General features: G+C 42.7%; 1 protein-coding gene across 5 annotated transcripts in view; it reads left to right on the top strand.

Annotated features, from left to right (window-relative positions):
• Positions 1-16,112, top strand: part of adgrv1 (adhesion G protein-coupled receptor V1) — a 328,646-nt gene that overhangs the window by 11,571 nt on the left and 300,963 nt on the right. For all 5 annotated transcript variants that reach the window (XR_010003540.1, XR_010003541.1, XM_008103035.3 and 2 more), the window contains exons 2-6: positions 1,721-1,905; positions 2,208-2,357; positions 3,295-3,390; positions 5,714-5,818; positions 6,578-6,691. Coding sequence is in view for 3 of the 5 variants with exons in the window: in XM_008103035.3 (XP_008101242.2) it covers positions 1,721-1,905; positions 2,208-2,357; positions 3,295-3,390; positions 5,714-5,818; positions 6,578-6,691 (650 nt within the window). In the remaining 2 variants the exon portion in view is untranslated. The remainder of the gene's footprint in view (positions 1-1,720; positions 1,906-2,207; positions 2,358-3,294; positions 3,391-5,713; positions 5,819-6,577; positions 6,692-16,112) is intronic.

The raw sequence follows: 16,112 nt of genomic DNA, 5'->3' as shown, positions 1-16,112 counted from the left end.
ATTTGATGTTGTGTGACACTTGAAACACATTCTGCTGTTTATCCAGATCAATTTTTGAAAACACTATCCTTAGTTAAATTGGTTTAGAAGGCAGTTGTTTGAAAAGTTACTTTAATATACTTTTTCTGGCAGTTTTGTGCCAAATAATTGTTGTACAAATAAAAAATAATAAGGAAGAATTCATGCTAACTGAATAATTGATGATATGAATATTAGACTTCTCTTGTTCCACAGGAGTAACTTTATAGTTTTAGAATGCCCCTTCGCAAAGGTAATAGAATTCAGGTAACTCTAAACGCTGTTAACTTGCTCCATAAGGATCATATTCTCAGGATTGTTTACTAGAAGCACACCCCGTGGTAAGATACTTGGTCAGTCTTGACAAGATAACAGCTGAAGCTAAAAGGTCAACAACACCCTTAACCCATCATAGATCATGCCTGTAGTATACAAACCGAGAGATTGGTTCAAAGTTTACAAAGTTTACATGGTTTATAGAACAAACTTTATGTCCAAGTTGCAATTTTACCCTCAGGGTAGTATTTGTATATTACATTCGAAGCCATTGGAACTACTTGGTAAATTAGAATATATTTTTATTAATAATTATCTTTGAGATAAAAACTTTTTACCCCCCCCCCCCACCACACAATTTTAGAAGTTCCCCATCAAAATATGGCATTTTCAAATTCTTAGACGGTAATTTGTAACATTATAAATGTGGGTCACCTTCCTGTGCAGTCATAGGAATAAGAGCTTACTTGATGTGATCAGTTGAAGAAGCATTGTGTTTCCAATTGTGCCACCGTCTAATGCTGCACAGAGACTCAAAACCCATAGGGACAGTGGCTTTCCAATTAAATGACCTCATCGCAGTCCCATTCTTTATCTTGAAATGTGTGAGCTTATATTTGGCCCAGCTTATTTGAATATACTATGTGCTGTGCCATGTTTCATTTGAGGAAGCAAAGCCCTAGTCAGACACCCCCTTCCCCCCATGATTTACAATTGCATATGCAGATGAACAAAGATACATTTGCTAGATTTATTTATTTATTTACGGTATTTATATACCACCCTTCTCAACCCCAAAGGGGGCTCGGCAGTTCACAGTGTTGGCAACAATAATAAAACAGTATAAAACATCAAAGCTGACCCTCCCCTAATAAAACATTAAACATTTTTAAACACATTACATAAAATATCACCATATATCACACAAATCCATAGCCATTGTCCATAAACAGTCCTGGGTCATTACACTTTCCACTTTCACTTTAACTTTAAATATTCCTATGATGGGCTGAACTCCTGGTTCCACAGCCAGGTCTTTAGCTGTCTCCTAAAGGTCACGAGGGAGGGGGCTGACCTGATATCACTTGGGAGGGGGTTCCATAGCCATGGGGTCACCACCAAGAAGGCCCTGTCCCTCGTCCCCACCAGCTGCACCTGTGAGGCCAGTGAGGCCGAAATCAGGACCTCACTGGAAGATCTTAATCTACGAACTGATTCATAGAGGAAGATACATTCATAGAGGGAGAACTGCCATTCCAATTATGACTACATCGCTAGCCCACCACCACTGCCATCTATGCAGTGCAAGCCTGTCCAAATGGATACAATTTTAGAAATGTGATAACAGTATTGGCAATTATTGAATAGATCTTATGCAACATCTTAATTACTGTGGCCACATTTCAGTTTTTTATCCTCTTTTCAGGGATGCCCTCTGTCTGTTTAGTAGCTACACTCCTTTTAGCATCATCTATCACTTTCGTCTCAGGAGAAGCAGAAGTAAAGTTCACTGGACAAACAGAATTTGTAGTTAATGAAACTTCTACAACAGTTATACGTCTTGTTATCGAAAGGACAGGAGAACCTGTGAACATCACAGCTATTGTAGCGGTAAGAATATTTCTAATTTAATTTTTCTTCATACCAATACTGTACCTTTATTGTGAGCTTTTAAACTGTGGATGTATGATTTAGAAGAGTGGACAAGATAATTTAATCTTGACAAATTGAGGAGGGAAATATTTCTTCAAAATACCAGCACAAAAAAATCCATGCAATATAAACACATAAAACATATTATTGGAAACAATGAAGGTGTTTGTTTTAATAATGGCACAGAATGTAGCAGAGTGAGTAGCACTCTCATGCAATTGTTCTCTCTTAACAAACTCTTACATACACATGTATTGCAGATTCAGGGTGAAAATACAGGTGACTTTTTCGATACATACGCAGCAGCATACATATCTGAAGCTGAGACAAATAGAACTGTGTACATTTCTGTGTGTGATGATGATCTTCCAGAAGCTGATGAGACATTCATGTTTTATTTGACACTGCAGGTAAGAACCTTTCCCCCCAATAAATTGAACTGCTGATGTGTCCTTGGTAGATGGAATGTGAATCTTCCCTATGTTTGTGTTGGTGAGCAAAGGGTGGATTTAGGGCTGCATGCAAAAGTATATGCCAGAAATGGCCAGTGTTATTTAGAGGATATGAGTGGTCTTGTTGAGTAAACAAGTGCTGGAGGTTGTTTCTTCAAGGTCTGAGGAGAGTAATATGTAGGTCAGAGGTCCTCAAATTTTTAAAGCAAAGGGCTGGTTCACGGTCCCTCAGACTGTTGGGGAGGGGGGCAAACTATAGTTTGAAAATTAATGCATTCCTATACACACTTCACATATCTTATTTGTAGTGCAAAAAAGAACAATCCAACATTTAAAATGAGGAATCCTTTTCTGTTTTTTTTCTTCATCCTTATAATTGATAGTCCTTGATCATTATATTTTCATCTGAATGAATGGAGAATATGTGGGCCTCCTTATGTTCTAAGACTGCAGGTCATATCCTCCCTCATCCTTACCAGTACTATGTTAGTGGTGGTGGCAGTTGCAATCCATCCACATTTTGAAGGTGATATATTTTCAGCCCCTGTTGTAAATAGTATCAAAAGATCTTCAGATACTTAGGGGTTGACAGCAGTACATACTTCCCATCTATGTCCTTATTGCCATGGTATCATTAATACTGCCAACCAGTGATTAATGATCTCCCGAGTTTGTGCTACACATTTCACTATTTACCCAGACTGTGTCTATAGAATTTGAATTCCACTTAAACTTTGGGAACTTTCAGTTGATAAGTACCTTTTTCTGGAATGTGTCATTATGAAAGATTCATTTAGCTTCATTCATTTAGATTCATTCAATTTTCCTATTTGTTGGCTATATCGTTTGCGTTTATCATTCCACATTTGTATATGGTGTGTCTTATTTGTTTTAGAAGCCGCTTCCAGGAGTAACAATTGGATTGCCAAGAGTTGTAACTGTGACAATTTTATCAAATGACAATGCCTTTGGAATTATCTCTTTTGACATGGTACATTTTCGTTTTTTATAAATTCTTTGAAATTAGAACGTTCCTCTCAATGGAGCAATTAGTTAGTGGTAACCAGGGTGTCTAATGTAATGCAATATTTGAAGACATTTGCAAGTTTCTCAGCTATGAAGTATAACAGGTGACTAGTAAATGTATAACTTACAACATCATCCTACTCATCATAAGGAGTTGAGAAAAAACAGTTCAGGGCCTTCAGACTATTCATTTGCACTGTTATATGAAAGTCCTTAATTTTAAATAAGTTACTTCTGTTTAATTTTGCACCATTGTCTATAGAATATAGAACAGAAGGTTTCCCTATTAATCCAAATTAGCCAATGTTTTCTTATGCAGAGATCACATAATGTTTCACGTGGACTAGAAAATGTCAAACCCAAGGGTGAAACACTTAACAGAACATCCAAAGGGCTGATATATATTCCAAGTGCACTGAAATAGCTGACCAGGGAGTTTATCACATGAGGTGGCAAATTGCAGTTACAACAGGACAACAGCATCTTTTCCTTGGACTTATGGTGTCAGTCCTTTCCTGCTGCTCTCCTTGTGGGAGACCATTGGAAGTTGTTTCTTTTACAAAAGGAGGCCATCAACAGGTTATTTGTGCTTGTAAAAGAAACACTTTACAAGCTGTTTCCCGCTGGTAGAGCGGCGGGAAAGGAGCAATGCTATGTGATACATCTAAAGCAAAGATGTTGTTGTCCTGCTGCAATTGTTGTCCTGCTGCAAGCCTTTGGGGATAAACTCCCAAGCTACATTAGCTGATCATGGGGATGCAGGGGGTAGCACCATTTTTTCAGAGAATGTATATCTTTTCACTCTTTTAGTTTGACAAATAAATTAAGAAGCGTATATGTGTGAACTATTTCATTGTTAAAGACAACCGTATAAGCATCCACTTGTGAAATAATTGTGAATAATTCCTTTATGGCCTCCAAGGTTCCTTTGCATCACTTTGTTAGTTTTCAACAATTAGGAGCTCTTTGGAAGATAAGTGATGCAAAGAGTGGATGAAATGGATGAAGGAGGCAGAGAGTATGAAGACACATTTTGCCCCATTGACAAGTACTGTACTGAGCTAAGCAAATAATATAATAGTAATTACTTGTGTTACAGGACAGATTTAATGACAGTGTCTATTACCTGAAGGATCTGAAAATTAAATATTAAAATTTAAAAATAGATACTGAATTCTGAAATTCAAAATACTCCAAAATCCTAATTGTCCACATGAGTGGGTGAGACAGGGACACATTTGCTTTCTGATGCTTCAATGTATACACATGTTGTTTCATACACAAAATTATTACAAATATTATGTAAAAATTATCTTCAAGGTATTTGTATAAGGCACATATGAAACATAATTGAATGTCAGTTTTCTCTCTTTCTCTCTCTCTCCCTCTCTCTCTCTCTCTCTCTCTCTCTCTCTCTCTCTCTCTCTCTATATATATATATATATATCTGCAAGTACAGGTATTCTAACATCTGAAAAAATCCAAAACACTTGTAATTCCAAGCATTTCAAATAAGTGTTACTCAACCAACAACAACATGTAATAAATAGCAGCCATGATTTATTGCCACTCATATCCAAAGTTGTTATTAAAATTGGTTTGTCTTTCAGTGAACTTTGATTTAAGAATATCTTAAAGAATAACAAGATATACCTGACCAAGCCCTTCATGAACTGCAGCCCACTTCTGCAGAGGCTTACAGTGTAAGCTCAGTAATCACGCACAGGCATACACACTTACAAATACACAAAGAGAAAAAATGCGGAAGAGGAGATACAAAAGGTGCCAGCATGATGATGAAGGCTTTAAAGGACCACAAGAATTCCTTGTTGGTTTTCCTACAACAGACCAACACAGCTATTTCTCTGTTACCTAGCCAATGAAATTCATGGGCTTGGCAAGCCAATAGTCAGCATAACATATACAAACGTCTAGCAAGGCTTTCAGCTATATAATTATTAGTAGCTTTAACGACCTGATTAGCAAAATGACTAATTTAACTGTACAAATATTGTAACATAAACCCTTTTGGTTTGTTTCTAATAATCATGATTTTTTTAACAGTGAAATTTTAAAATATTTATATCTATTGTCATTCTTCGGTTTGATTAGTCAGACTAATTGGCTGTAAAGAAATGGAATAACTGCTGTGGTCCAGTTCACAGTTAGGATGAACTTGTCTCAGGAAATTTGTGTTTCTATGGTAATAGTTCTCTATATTTTCCAGTCTTTGTGAAACATTTCATTGGAAACTGACTGCCTGTTGCTTCTCTCCCATCATATTTTAGCCTGCCTTAATCACACTGAATGAACCCAGAGGTAGGAATCAGTCTGTGCCTCTTACTCTAGTTAGGGAGAAAGGAACCTATGGAACTGTCACTGTGATTTATGAGGTAAGTATGCAGAAATAGCATGGCGATTCAAGGCATTATTTTAATTATTTTAATACAGTTAAAAAACTAGAATGCTACAAGCATAGATTAATAATAAAGATGACAGTGCTGGAACTACTACTTCCAAATATTCCTATTAACATTGAGATGATTAATTTAATTCTTCAGATTGTAGCTCAGACCTGTATTCAGATTTTATATTTATTTTATGGGGGGAAAGTGGCAAACAACTGGTCACAATTAAAATCTAACATAGTCGACAGCTTTCTATTCAAGCCAGAAAAGCACTATTTTCCCAGTTCTCAGCTGACGTGACAAGATCTGCAGTTCCCATGAAATCTCTGCAGATAACTATCAACTTTACTGTATGGACACATTGAAGGGAGAAGCATTTCTAAGAATTCTAATATAGGTTTGGAAGAAATTGAAAGCACAAAATTTTTCTTGTAAATGTATCTTCATTCTTGCTGTGATTATTTTGAATGTTTCACTTTCCTTCTTACTCTGATAATTAACAAATGAAATGCTCTATTTTTAATACAACAACTAAAGTTTCCTTGGCTTTCATTTTAATATGACGTTTTTGTTTTTGTTGTGAGAAATAAATAGCCAAACAATTAATTTTTTATCTTTCTTTCAACTTAAATATAAATACAAATCCAGTCGTAATAGCGTATAGTACCTTGCTTTCTGAAAGTTGTTGCTGATTGTTGAAAGAATTCTACATGATCACTGAAGGGACACAATATTTTTTCATAGGTGGAAGGTGTTCCAAATTCTCCGGAAGAAGACCTGAGTCCAGTAAGGGGAAATATCAGTTTTCCTCCCGGCACAGCTGTATTGATTTATAACTTATTTGTTCTGGATGACCAGGTGAGATGACATTGCATTTTCATTGTTTTCATATATATTCCAGTGTCACGCTCACTTCAAAGGATCAGTCTGAACGCAGATCAAAGATAGCTGCTCTCAAATCCAATCTTTATTGAAGAATACATGACTTTGGAAAAGTCGAGAATGACCTAATGTTTACATACATTCAATTTTATCACTTCTGATGCAACGTAATAGCACACGCAAATATCATCATCAAACCCCACCCTCCGGATCACATTACTACCATTCCCACACACTACATCAATTATAATTGTTTATACTTTCAACCCTGAGTTCCCAGGCTCATTTTATCTTCTCCCGCCAGGTGCTTGCAGGGTTGTTTTATGTTATGAAGCCAGATTCAGGGCTTGGAAATCCAGCCCTGGGATTTGGCTCCATGACATGGCGCCCTCGTTTTCTTCGTCCTCCTCTCCGGTTCTTCTTTCATCACAGTCCTGAAACAAATCAAACAATAACTCTATGTGTCCATTTTGTCCAAAGTCCCCATATACTTTTTCAGTAAGCTGCGATGGAATACTGGGTGTATTTTCCCTAAACTCTTTGGCAATGCCAACTGGAAAGTTACTTCATTGATAACACCCTGTATTCTGAATGGTCCAATATATTTGGGGCCCAATTTTCTCGAAGGTAGCCCCAATTTGATGTTTTGGGTACTTAACCACACTAGATCTCCTTTATCCAATTTTTCGCCTTCCACCCTCTTTCTGTCTGCGAACGCTTTATACTTTTTGTGTGCTTCCTTTAAGGATGCAGTCACTTGACTCCAGCATTCTAGCATTTGCGTTTTCCATTTTCCTGCCTCTGTTTCCTCATTCTCTGTCCATCTTGGCAACTGGGGCAAAGGCTGTATTTCATACCCGTAAACTACTTCAAAGGGGGTTTTATTTGTTGCTGAATGTATAGTCGAATTAAAAGCTAGTTCTGCAAAAGCCAACCACCTAGACCAGTCATTTTGTCTCATGTTGGAGTACATTCGAAGGAACTGCCCAAGTGTCTGCTGAGTACGTTCTACTGCCCCGTTTGTCATGGGGTGAAAAGCAGAACTTAGACTCCTTTCTGCTCCTAGCATTTCCAAGAATTTTTCCCAAAATTTTGCTGTGAATTGTACTCCTCTGTCACTGACCACTCTACTGGGACATCCATGCAGTTTGTAAATGTGGTTTATGTACAATTCAGCTAGTTTCTCGGCCGATGGTAGTTTCGTCAGTGCTATAAAGTGGGCCTGTTTAGAAAACAGGTCTAATACTGTCCAAATATAACGATGTCCTTTGCTAACCGGCAGTTCCCCCACAAAGTCCATAGCTACACATTCCCAAGGTCTGGTAGGTTCCGCTACTGTTTGTAATAATCCCATAGGCTTCCCTCCTCTCGATTTATTTCTGGCACAATCATCACATTGAACAACATGATTCTTTATGTCCTTCCTCATTCCTGGCCACCAACAATGTTTTGCTATTGCCTTCGTTGTTTTTGTAATTCCTGTATGACCAGCGCTCTGGTTATTGTGAAAACGATGCAAAATCTTAATCCTTAATATTGCTGGGATATACAGTTTCTTGTTAACAAACCAAAATCCCCCCTTCTGCTCCCCCTTTTCTGCGTTGGATGCGATCCACTGATCTCCTTCATAAGACTGTTTCAGTTCGTTTCCCCAATTATCTTCCCCGTCGAGTTCAACAATAGCCGTGTTCTCCTTTTGGGTTTGCGCTCTTGTCCTGACAGCTAAGCCCCATTGTTTATCAGAGAATATTGTCCCCTCTTTTGCTGTGGTTATGCCTTCGTGTTGAGGCATGCGTGAAAGAGCATCTGCCAAGACATTCTGCTTCCCTTGAAAAAATTTTAATTGGAAATCGAACCTGCTGAAGTATTGCGCCCATCTAATTTGTTTGGGGGACAATTTTCGAGGAGACTTTAAATACTGGAGGTTCTTATGGTCAGACCAAATTTCAAATGGGATTCCGCTTCCTTCGAGGAAGTGTCGCCAGCATTCTAAGGCTTTTAATATGGCTAATGCCTCTTTTTCCCATATTGGCCAACATTTTTCAGCTTCGCTGAACTTCCGGGACAAATATCCACAGGGTTTTAAGTTCCCATTTTGATCTTTTTGCAATAGTACTGCCCCGTACGCACAGTCTGAGGCATCGCAATGGATTATGAAAGGGCTTCTGATATCTGGATGTTTTAGGATGGGTCCTTCTGTGAAGCATTCTTTTAGTGTTTCAAATGCCTTTTGGCATTCTGGCGTCCAACTCAGTTTGGCGCCAGGAGCTTTTACTTTTGCTGTCTCCCCTTTCCCTTTTGTTTTTAAAAGTTCAGTAAGGGGTGCGGTTATCTGCGCGAAGCCTTTTATGAAGGATCTATAAAAATTTGCAAACCCCAGAAATGATTGCAATTGCCTCCTTGTTTGAGGCACTCCCCATTCTTTTACATCTGATACTTTAGCTGGATCCATAGCTAACCCTTCTGGAGATATCCGATACCCCAGAAAGTCAATTTGAGTTTTATTAAATTCACATTTGGACAGTTTTGCGTACAGCTTTGCTTCTCTTAGTCTCTGCAACACTTCCCGGACCAATTTCACGTGCTTTTCCTTATCTTCGCTCACAATCAAGATATCATCAAGGAATATGAATACCCCTCTGTACAACAATGGGTGTAGTATTTCATTTATAAGCTGCATAAAGCAACCGCCTCCGTTTTTTAATCCGAAAGGCAAAATTTTATATTCAAAATGGCCGAATGCGCAGGAAAATGCAGTTTTCCAAGTATCCTCCGGTTTGATTCTTAATTTATGATATGCTTCAATTAAATCCAGTTTAGTAAATATGCTCCCTTTCTTCAATACGGTAATTAAATCCTTTACTAAGGGCATAGGGTATTTATTGTCCTTAGTAATTGCATTTAAATTTCGATAATCAATGCACAATCTTAGGGAGTTGTCTTTCTTTCTCCTAAATAACACTGGGGCCCCGAGAGGAGAATTGGATGGCTTAATGAAGCCTCGCGCCAGGTTTTTATCAATATATTTCCTCAATTCCTCCTCCTGCACAGACATGGGATACACTTTTGGTTTTGGTAAGTTTGCTCCTGGGGTTATTTCAATTTCTACTTCTATATTCCTTTTGGGAGGTAATTTACTTGCTTCTTTCTGATTGAAAACATCCACAAAGTCTCTGTATTCAGGTGGCAATAGCTGTGGGTCTATTTCACCTGCTTCATCTCCCTCGTCCTCCTCTTCTGCAATTTTGCTTATCTCCCATTGCGTCTGCTGTTCTTTAAATGCTAGGCTCTTTCCTCTCCAATCTACTTCAGGATTAGCCTGTTCGAGCCATGGTATCCCTAATATTACGTGGTATGCGGCAATAGGGGCTATCACAAAGGATATTCTTCCTTCCCATTTGCCTATTTTACATGGGACCCCCCGTATTTCCTTTGTAGATACTTCCCCAGCAGCAACTGATCCATCTAGCTGCGAAAATGCAATTGGGGAGTCAAGCGCCATCTGCTGGCACTTCAGCGCTCCTGCTAGTTCCGGAGTTATAATGTTCCTAGAACAACCACAATCCACGAATGCCTTGCAGGTGGCCCGATTCTCTAGCCCCGAGATGCAGATTGGCACTACTATCATGCGTTTGTCCCGACTCACCAGTTTTTCCGAAGATTCTGGGGCTTGCACCTCCTCCTCCGCACGCCTCCCGGTTGCTGGCTTGGGTTTTGAGGGTTTTGGTGGCTCCCCCTTCCGTGCCCAACATTCTGCTGCTCGATGGCCCGTCTTCCCACACACAAAGCATCCCGGTTTAGGTTTGTTGTCGTCTCCTCTGGAGGGAATCCCCGGCCTCCCTCCGGACCTTTCCTGCTTCCTCGTTTCTCCTCGGCCTCTTGCCACCGGTCTTTGCTGGCCGCCGCTGCTCCTGAAGCGCTTCACTTGGGCCAGGGTGGACTCAACGCGCCCCGCTAGTTGAATCCATCCCTGGAGCGTTTCGGGGTCATCTCTGTGCGCTACCCAGCTGAAAACCTCGGGGCGTAGTCCCTCTTTAAATATTTCCACTTTGGTCACTTCAGACCACTCTGGTACCCTTTCCGCGAGGTGGAGGAATTCCTCTGCGTACTCGGGCACCGTTTTGTCCCTCTGCTTTATTCCTTTAAGCTGGTCTCGAGCCCTCAATTGCTCTAGCCGGTCTCTGAACCGGTTTTCCAGTGCGGCGAGGAAGCGGGGCACTGACCTCAGGCATGGGTCGCGTCTGGCATGTAGTTGCACATACCAGCTTGCAGCTCCTCTCTTTAGTGTGTTGCCGATGGCTCGAACCCTGCTTGCTTCGGAGGGGAATGTGTGTGCATTGTCTTCCATGTATCCTCTGATGCTAATTAGAAAAAAGTTCAATTCAGCTGATTCCCCTCCGTATTCTAGTTTGAGATCTTCCCTCCTTGGCATCCATTCTGCGGCCCGTTGGTGCTGTCTGGGAGGCAGGGGGAAGGGTTGCATCGGGTTTCCTTGGACGGCCCCTCTGAACACGCCGCGCCCCACTCCGGTGGTCATTCTGCGCGGCTCCCGAAATTCTGCCGCCGCTGTCGGCCCTTCCACCCATCCGCATACGGGCCTCGCTGTAGCCCCCGCATCTCGTCTTCCCTCGTCGTACAGCACATTCTCCTCCTCTTCCTGGATCTCCTGCTCCTCTCCGCCTTCGTCTGCTAATCCACTGGACCCGATCCCTGGCCCCAGTGGTCTTTCCACCCCGACGCCCATTCGGGGGGTTGGGAGCTCTGTTGGAGATGGCGGCCTCAGAGTTCCCAGAGCTCGCTGGCGCTCCACTTCGCGTGCCATTCTGTCTCGGAACTCCAGCTCCTGCCAATATTCCTCATCTCCCTCGCCCCTCGCCGCCACGGGACTCTGCGTTGATGCTCGCTGGCCCCTCTGGGTCCAATCTCCTTCTTTACTTGGCTCTCTCTCGGCGCCATATCGGATGGGCTCCTTTTGGAGATTCTCTTCCAATAGTGGCACCAACCTCCCTACGGTTTCCGACAGCCTGGATAAATTTGTTTCCAGGATGGATAACCGCAGGGCCACGGTCTCCGGCATGCTTCCTCCAGATCCCCAACTGGTTTCCGCAGCCGCAGAGACGCCTCTTCCTCCCCTGGGAATCCTCTGGGTCACGCCGTCCGGCCTGGGGTACCCCGTAGAGGAAGCTATGGCTTGCAGCGTCTCTTCTCCCAACGGCCGGGCCCCTTGCAAAGGCCTCCCTGCTCCATTTGGGCTTTGATCTCCTTCTCCACTCATTATCACTTCACTGCGAATTCCGCAGGAGGGTGAGAACGGGATTCTCGACTTAAATGTCACACTCACTTCAAAGGATCAGTCTGAACGCAGATCAAAGATAGCTGCTCTCAAATCCAATCTTTATTGAAGAATACATGACTTTGGAAAAGTCGAGAATGACCTAATGTTTACATACATTCAATTTTATCACTTCTGATGCAACGTAATAGCACACGCAAATATCATCATCAAACCCCACCCTCCGGATCACATTACTACCATTCCCACACACTACATCAATTATAATTGTTTATACTTTCAACCCTGAGTTCCCAGGCTCATTTTATCTTCTCCCGCCAGGTGCTTGCAGGGTTGTTTTATGTTATGAAGCCAGATTCAGGGCTTGGAAATCCAGCCCTGGGATTTGGCTCCATGACATTCCAGGATGAGGAAATAATTGAGACAAGATACCATAAGATCATATTGGGTTTTCTCATTTTAGATATGCTAACATAATTACTAGAAAGGCTGATTAATAGTAGGAATTACGAATTCTGTCTTCCAAGTGAAATCCTTTGTGTATGTGTGTGTGTGTGTGTGTAGAAATGATTTTGGTCTTGTAAGCCAATGTGACTTTTTGATGTTCGTTGCTGGTTTTAACTAGCTATTACTTTTGTTGCTTCCTTTTAAAATAAACCTATTTGCTCTTAATTATTTGTTTATATTAATATTAGCAGATTGTAATAACTATTTTATTATGATGGTTTATTTTTGGTCTGAATTCAATTGATGGTCTCTACAAAAGCAGGCTAAATCAATGGGAATTTAGTAGGTCATCACTTACATAAGTACTATTGATTCAGTGGGACAACTCTGGGATCAACATTTAGATGTAGATGTTTGCTGTTAACTTCATGGGACTATCACTGGCAAGGATTTGTGGGATTATGCAATATAGGATGATGTCACGACCCAGGCTGCAGAGCACCAATAACCATACACAGAGGCCAGAATCTATCTAATATCTTTATTAAGGAAATATATAAAGTTAATAAAAACAAATATAGGAAATAGTCCAGGAGTAGACCTTTCAGGAAAGGTCAAGATTAGTCCAAAGAAGCAATGTCCAATATGAAATATTAAGGTCCAAAGTTGTAATCCAATAACCGAAACACTCACTTGCCAAGCAAGTGAGGGGAGATGACAAGGTCCTTTAGTCCATGAACTTGAGCAAGGCTAGGAAATAACTTGATTCTTGGAACACAAAGCTTGATTCAAGGCAACAAGGAAACGAGGAACAAGAACAAGATCCGTGGCAATTACTTGGCGAGGTCCGGGAAACAAGGCAAGATCCGGGGAGAAAACAAGGCTGAGAACGAAGGCTTGGAACAGGAACAAAGGCTTGAGAGCAGGAGTAGCTGTCCACACACGCTGCTCCGGTAGCTGACGAAATTGACTCCGCAAGATTCCTTTGGGAGCAAGGAACCTAAATAGGCCTCGTTTTCCCACCAGAGAACACTTCTCTGGGGAATCAGAAACGAAAGTCAATCTCTGTGTCCAGATGTATGACTCCCTAAAATTTCTCATGGGAGCAGGCTTAATCATCTGAATGCTTTGCTGCAATTCTCAAACTCCTGCGATTAGCCTGCTGCACTCCTTTTTGCTGGAGATAATAATTACGGCGCGAAAAAGGGGGAGAACTCGACTCAGGGCTTGTTTGGCAGATTTCTGGAAGACAAGCCTCCTGCAGGTGCAAAGGCTCAATTTCTGGCTGAAATGGTTCCTTTTCTGGCTGAAATGGTGGAAAACCCAAGTTTTCCTCTTCATCAATCACAACAGCACTAGGAATGGGACTACATGGCCCATGAGTCATCACACTATCCCCTTCCTCAAGCCCCCTCTCAAACTGGGACTCTCTCCCTGAGGCGCGAGGCCGCGGCTTGGCGGGATAGGTCTGATGGAAGCGGCGGGTTAAATCGGGGGCATGGACTGTGGAAGCGTCTTCCCAAGAGCGTTCCTCGGGGCCAAAACCCACCCAGTCAATGAGATATTGTAGGCGGCGGCGGTGAAAGCGAGAATCCAAAATGTCCTGAACCTCGAACTCCTCCTCTCCGTCCACCAAAACAGGGGCGGGGGCCGGCCGGTCTGCATCAGGGCGCACACCATCCGCCGGAAGGAGCAGGGAGCGATGGAACACTGGATGAATGCGCATAGAGCGCGGAAGTTGGAGTTTGAAAGTCACGGGGTTAAGTTGCGCCACCACTGGGTAGGGCCCAATGAAACGGGCATCTAATTTCCGGCAAGGGCGATGGGAGGGCAAAAAGCGAGTGGACAGAAGAACCCGGTCTCCTACCTTGATTTCGGGGCCCGGCTGGCGATGTTTGTCAGCGTGGCGTTTATAGTCCTCCTTGGCTTGGTCCAGTTGCTGGAGCAAAAGTTGTTGCACCGCTGTGAGTTCCTGCAGCCAGTCCTCTGCTGTGGGAACTTCTGAGTTTTCAATGACAGGAGGAAAGAAACGTGGATGGAAGCCGTAGTTTGCAAAGAACGGGGTTTCTTTAGTTGAAGCCTGGACCCCATTGTTGTAGGCAAACTCCGACAGCGGTAACAGGGAAGCCCAATTGTCCTGTTGGTAGTTCACATAACAGCGAAGGTATTGTTCCAAAGTGGCATTGGTGCGCTCAGTTTGCCCATCCGTTTGGGGATGGTGAGCCGAAGATAAACGAGAGTCTATGCCCAATAGTTTTTGTAGTGCTTTCCAGAAACGAGAGGTGAATTGGGACCCACGGTCTGTGACCAAACTCTTGGGCAATCCATGCAATCTGAAAACATGTTGAAGGAATAGATCTGCAGTCTCTTTGGCCGTGGGAAGGCCATCACAGGGAATGAAATGGGCTAACTTGGTAAAAAGGTCCACCACCACTAGGATCGTGGTGAATCCACAGGAAGGTGGTAGATCAGTGATAAAATCCGCAGAGATTATTTCCCATGGGTGGGATGGGGTAGGGAGGGGATGCAGAAGCCCTGAGGGCTTTTCCCTTCTTGTCTTGGAGCGATGGCATACTGGGCAGGTGTTGACATATTTTTCCACATCCTTGCGGATCTTGGGCCACCAGAAGTCTCTTAGGATCAAATGCATGGTTTTGAATAGTCCGAAATGCCCTGCTGGCTTGCAGTCATGACACAGACGAAGTGCTTTTTCCCTGCCCGGTCCTGGGGGGATGTAAACATGATTTCTATAGCAAAGTAGCCCATCCTTGAGCGAAAAGGGAAAACGTAGTCCTTGGCGAAGTTGGTCCTGTGCCCAAGCATCTGCTTGCTGACTAGCCCTGATTTCCTGAGCACAAAGGGGCCCTGGAGTAGAGGGAGTTGATTCAATGGGAGTGGATTTGGTGTTTCCCACTGTGAGCGTGGCGAAGTTCTCGGGTTGTAACAGCTGGGACTCAAAGGTCTCCTTGCGCCCTGCAGCGTATTCCGGTTTCCGTGACAGAGCATCTGCTTGCTTGGTCTGGGCTGGGGTTACATAATGAATTTGGAAGTTAAAACGTTCAAAGAATAAAGCCCAGCGTTGTTGCCTCTGATTTAGCTTGCGGGCAGTTCTTAGATGCTCTAGATTCCGATGATCAGTATGGACTTCAATGGGATATTTGGCCCCTTCTAACCAGTGTCTCCAAGTTTCAAAGGCTGCCTTTATGGCCAAAAGTTCCTTTTCCCAAATAGTGTAATTTCTCTCTGGCGCGGTCAATTGACGGGAATAAAAGGCACAAGGATGGAGATGATCTCCCACTGGTTGTAGGAGTACAGCCCCAATCGCCACATCGGAGGCGTCCGCCTGCACGACAAAAGGGGTTTCAGGATCTGGGTGCTGAAGGATTGGCTGGGACGTGAATAATTCCTTTAGTTGCTGGAACCCTTTCTCTGCTTGATCTGTCCAGCGGAAAGGCTGTTTCCCACGGATGCAGCTGGTGATTGGGTCAGACCAGCGGGCAAAGTCTGGAATGAATTTGCGGTAGTAGTTCGCGAACCCCAAGAATCGTTGCACCTCTTTCTTGTTGGTTGGCGCCCGCCATTCCAATACTGCTGCAACCTTTGCCGGGTCCATGGTGAGCCCTAGTGGCGAGACACGATATCCCAGGAAATCTACCT

This window comes from Anolis carolinensis, chromosome 2, assembly GCF_035594765.1.
Source record: "Anolis carolinensis isolate JA03-04 chromosome 2, rAnoCar3.1.pri, whole genome shotgun sequence".
NCBI lineage: Eukaryota > Metazoa > Chordata > Lepidosauria > Squamata > Dactyloidae > Anolis > Anolis carolinensis.
This window is presented reverse-complemented; position numbering and strand designations above follow the sequence as displayed.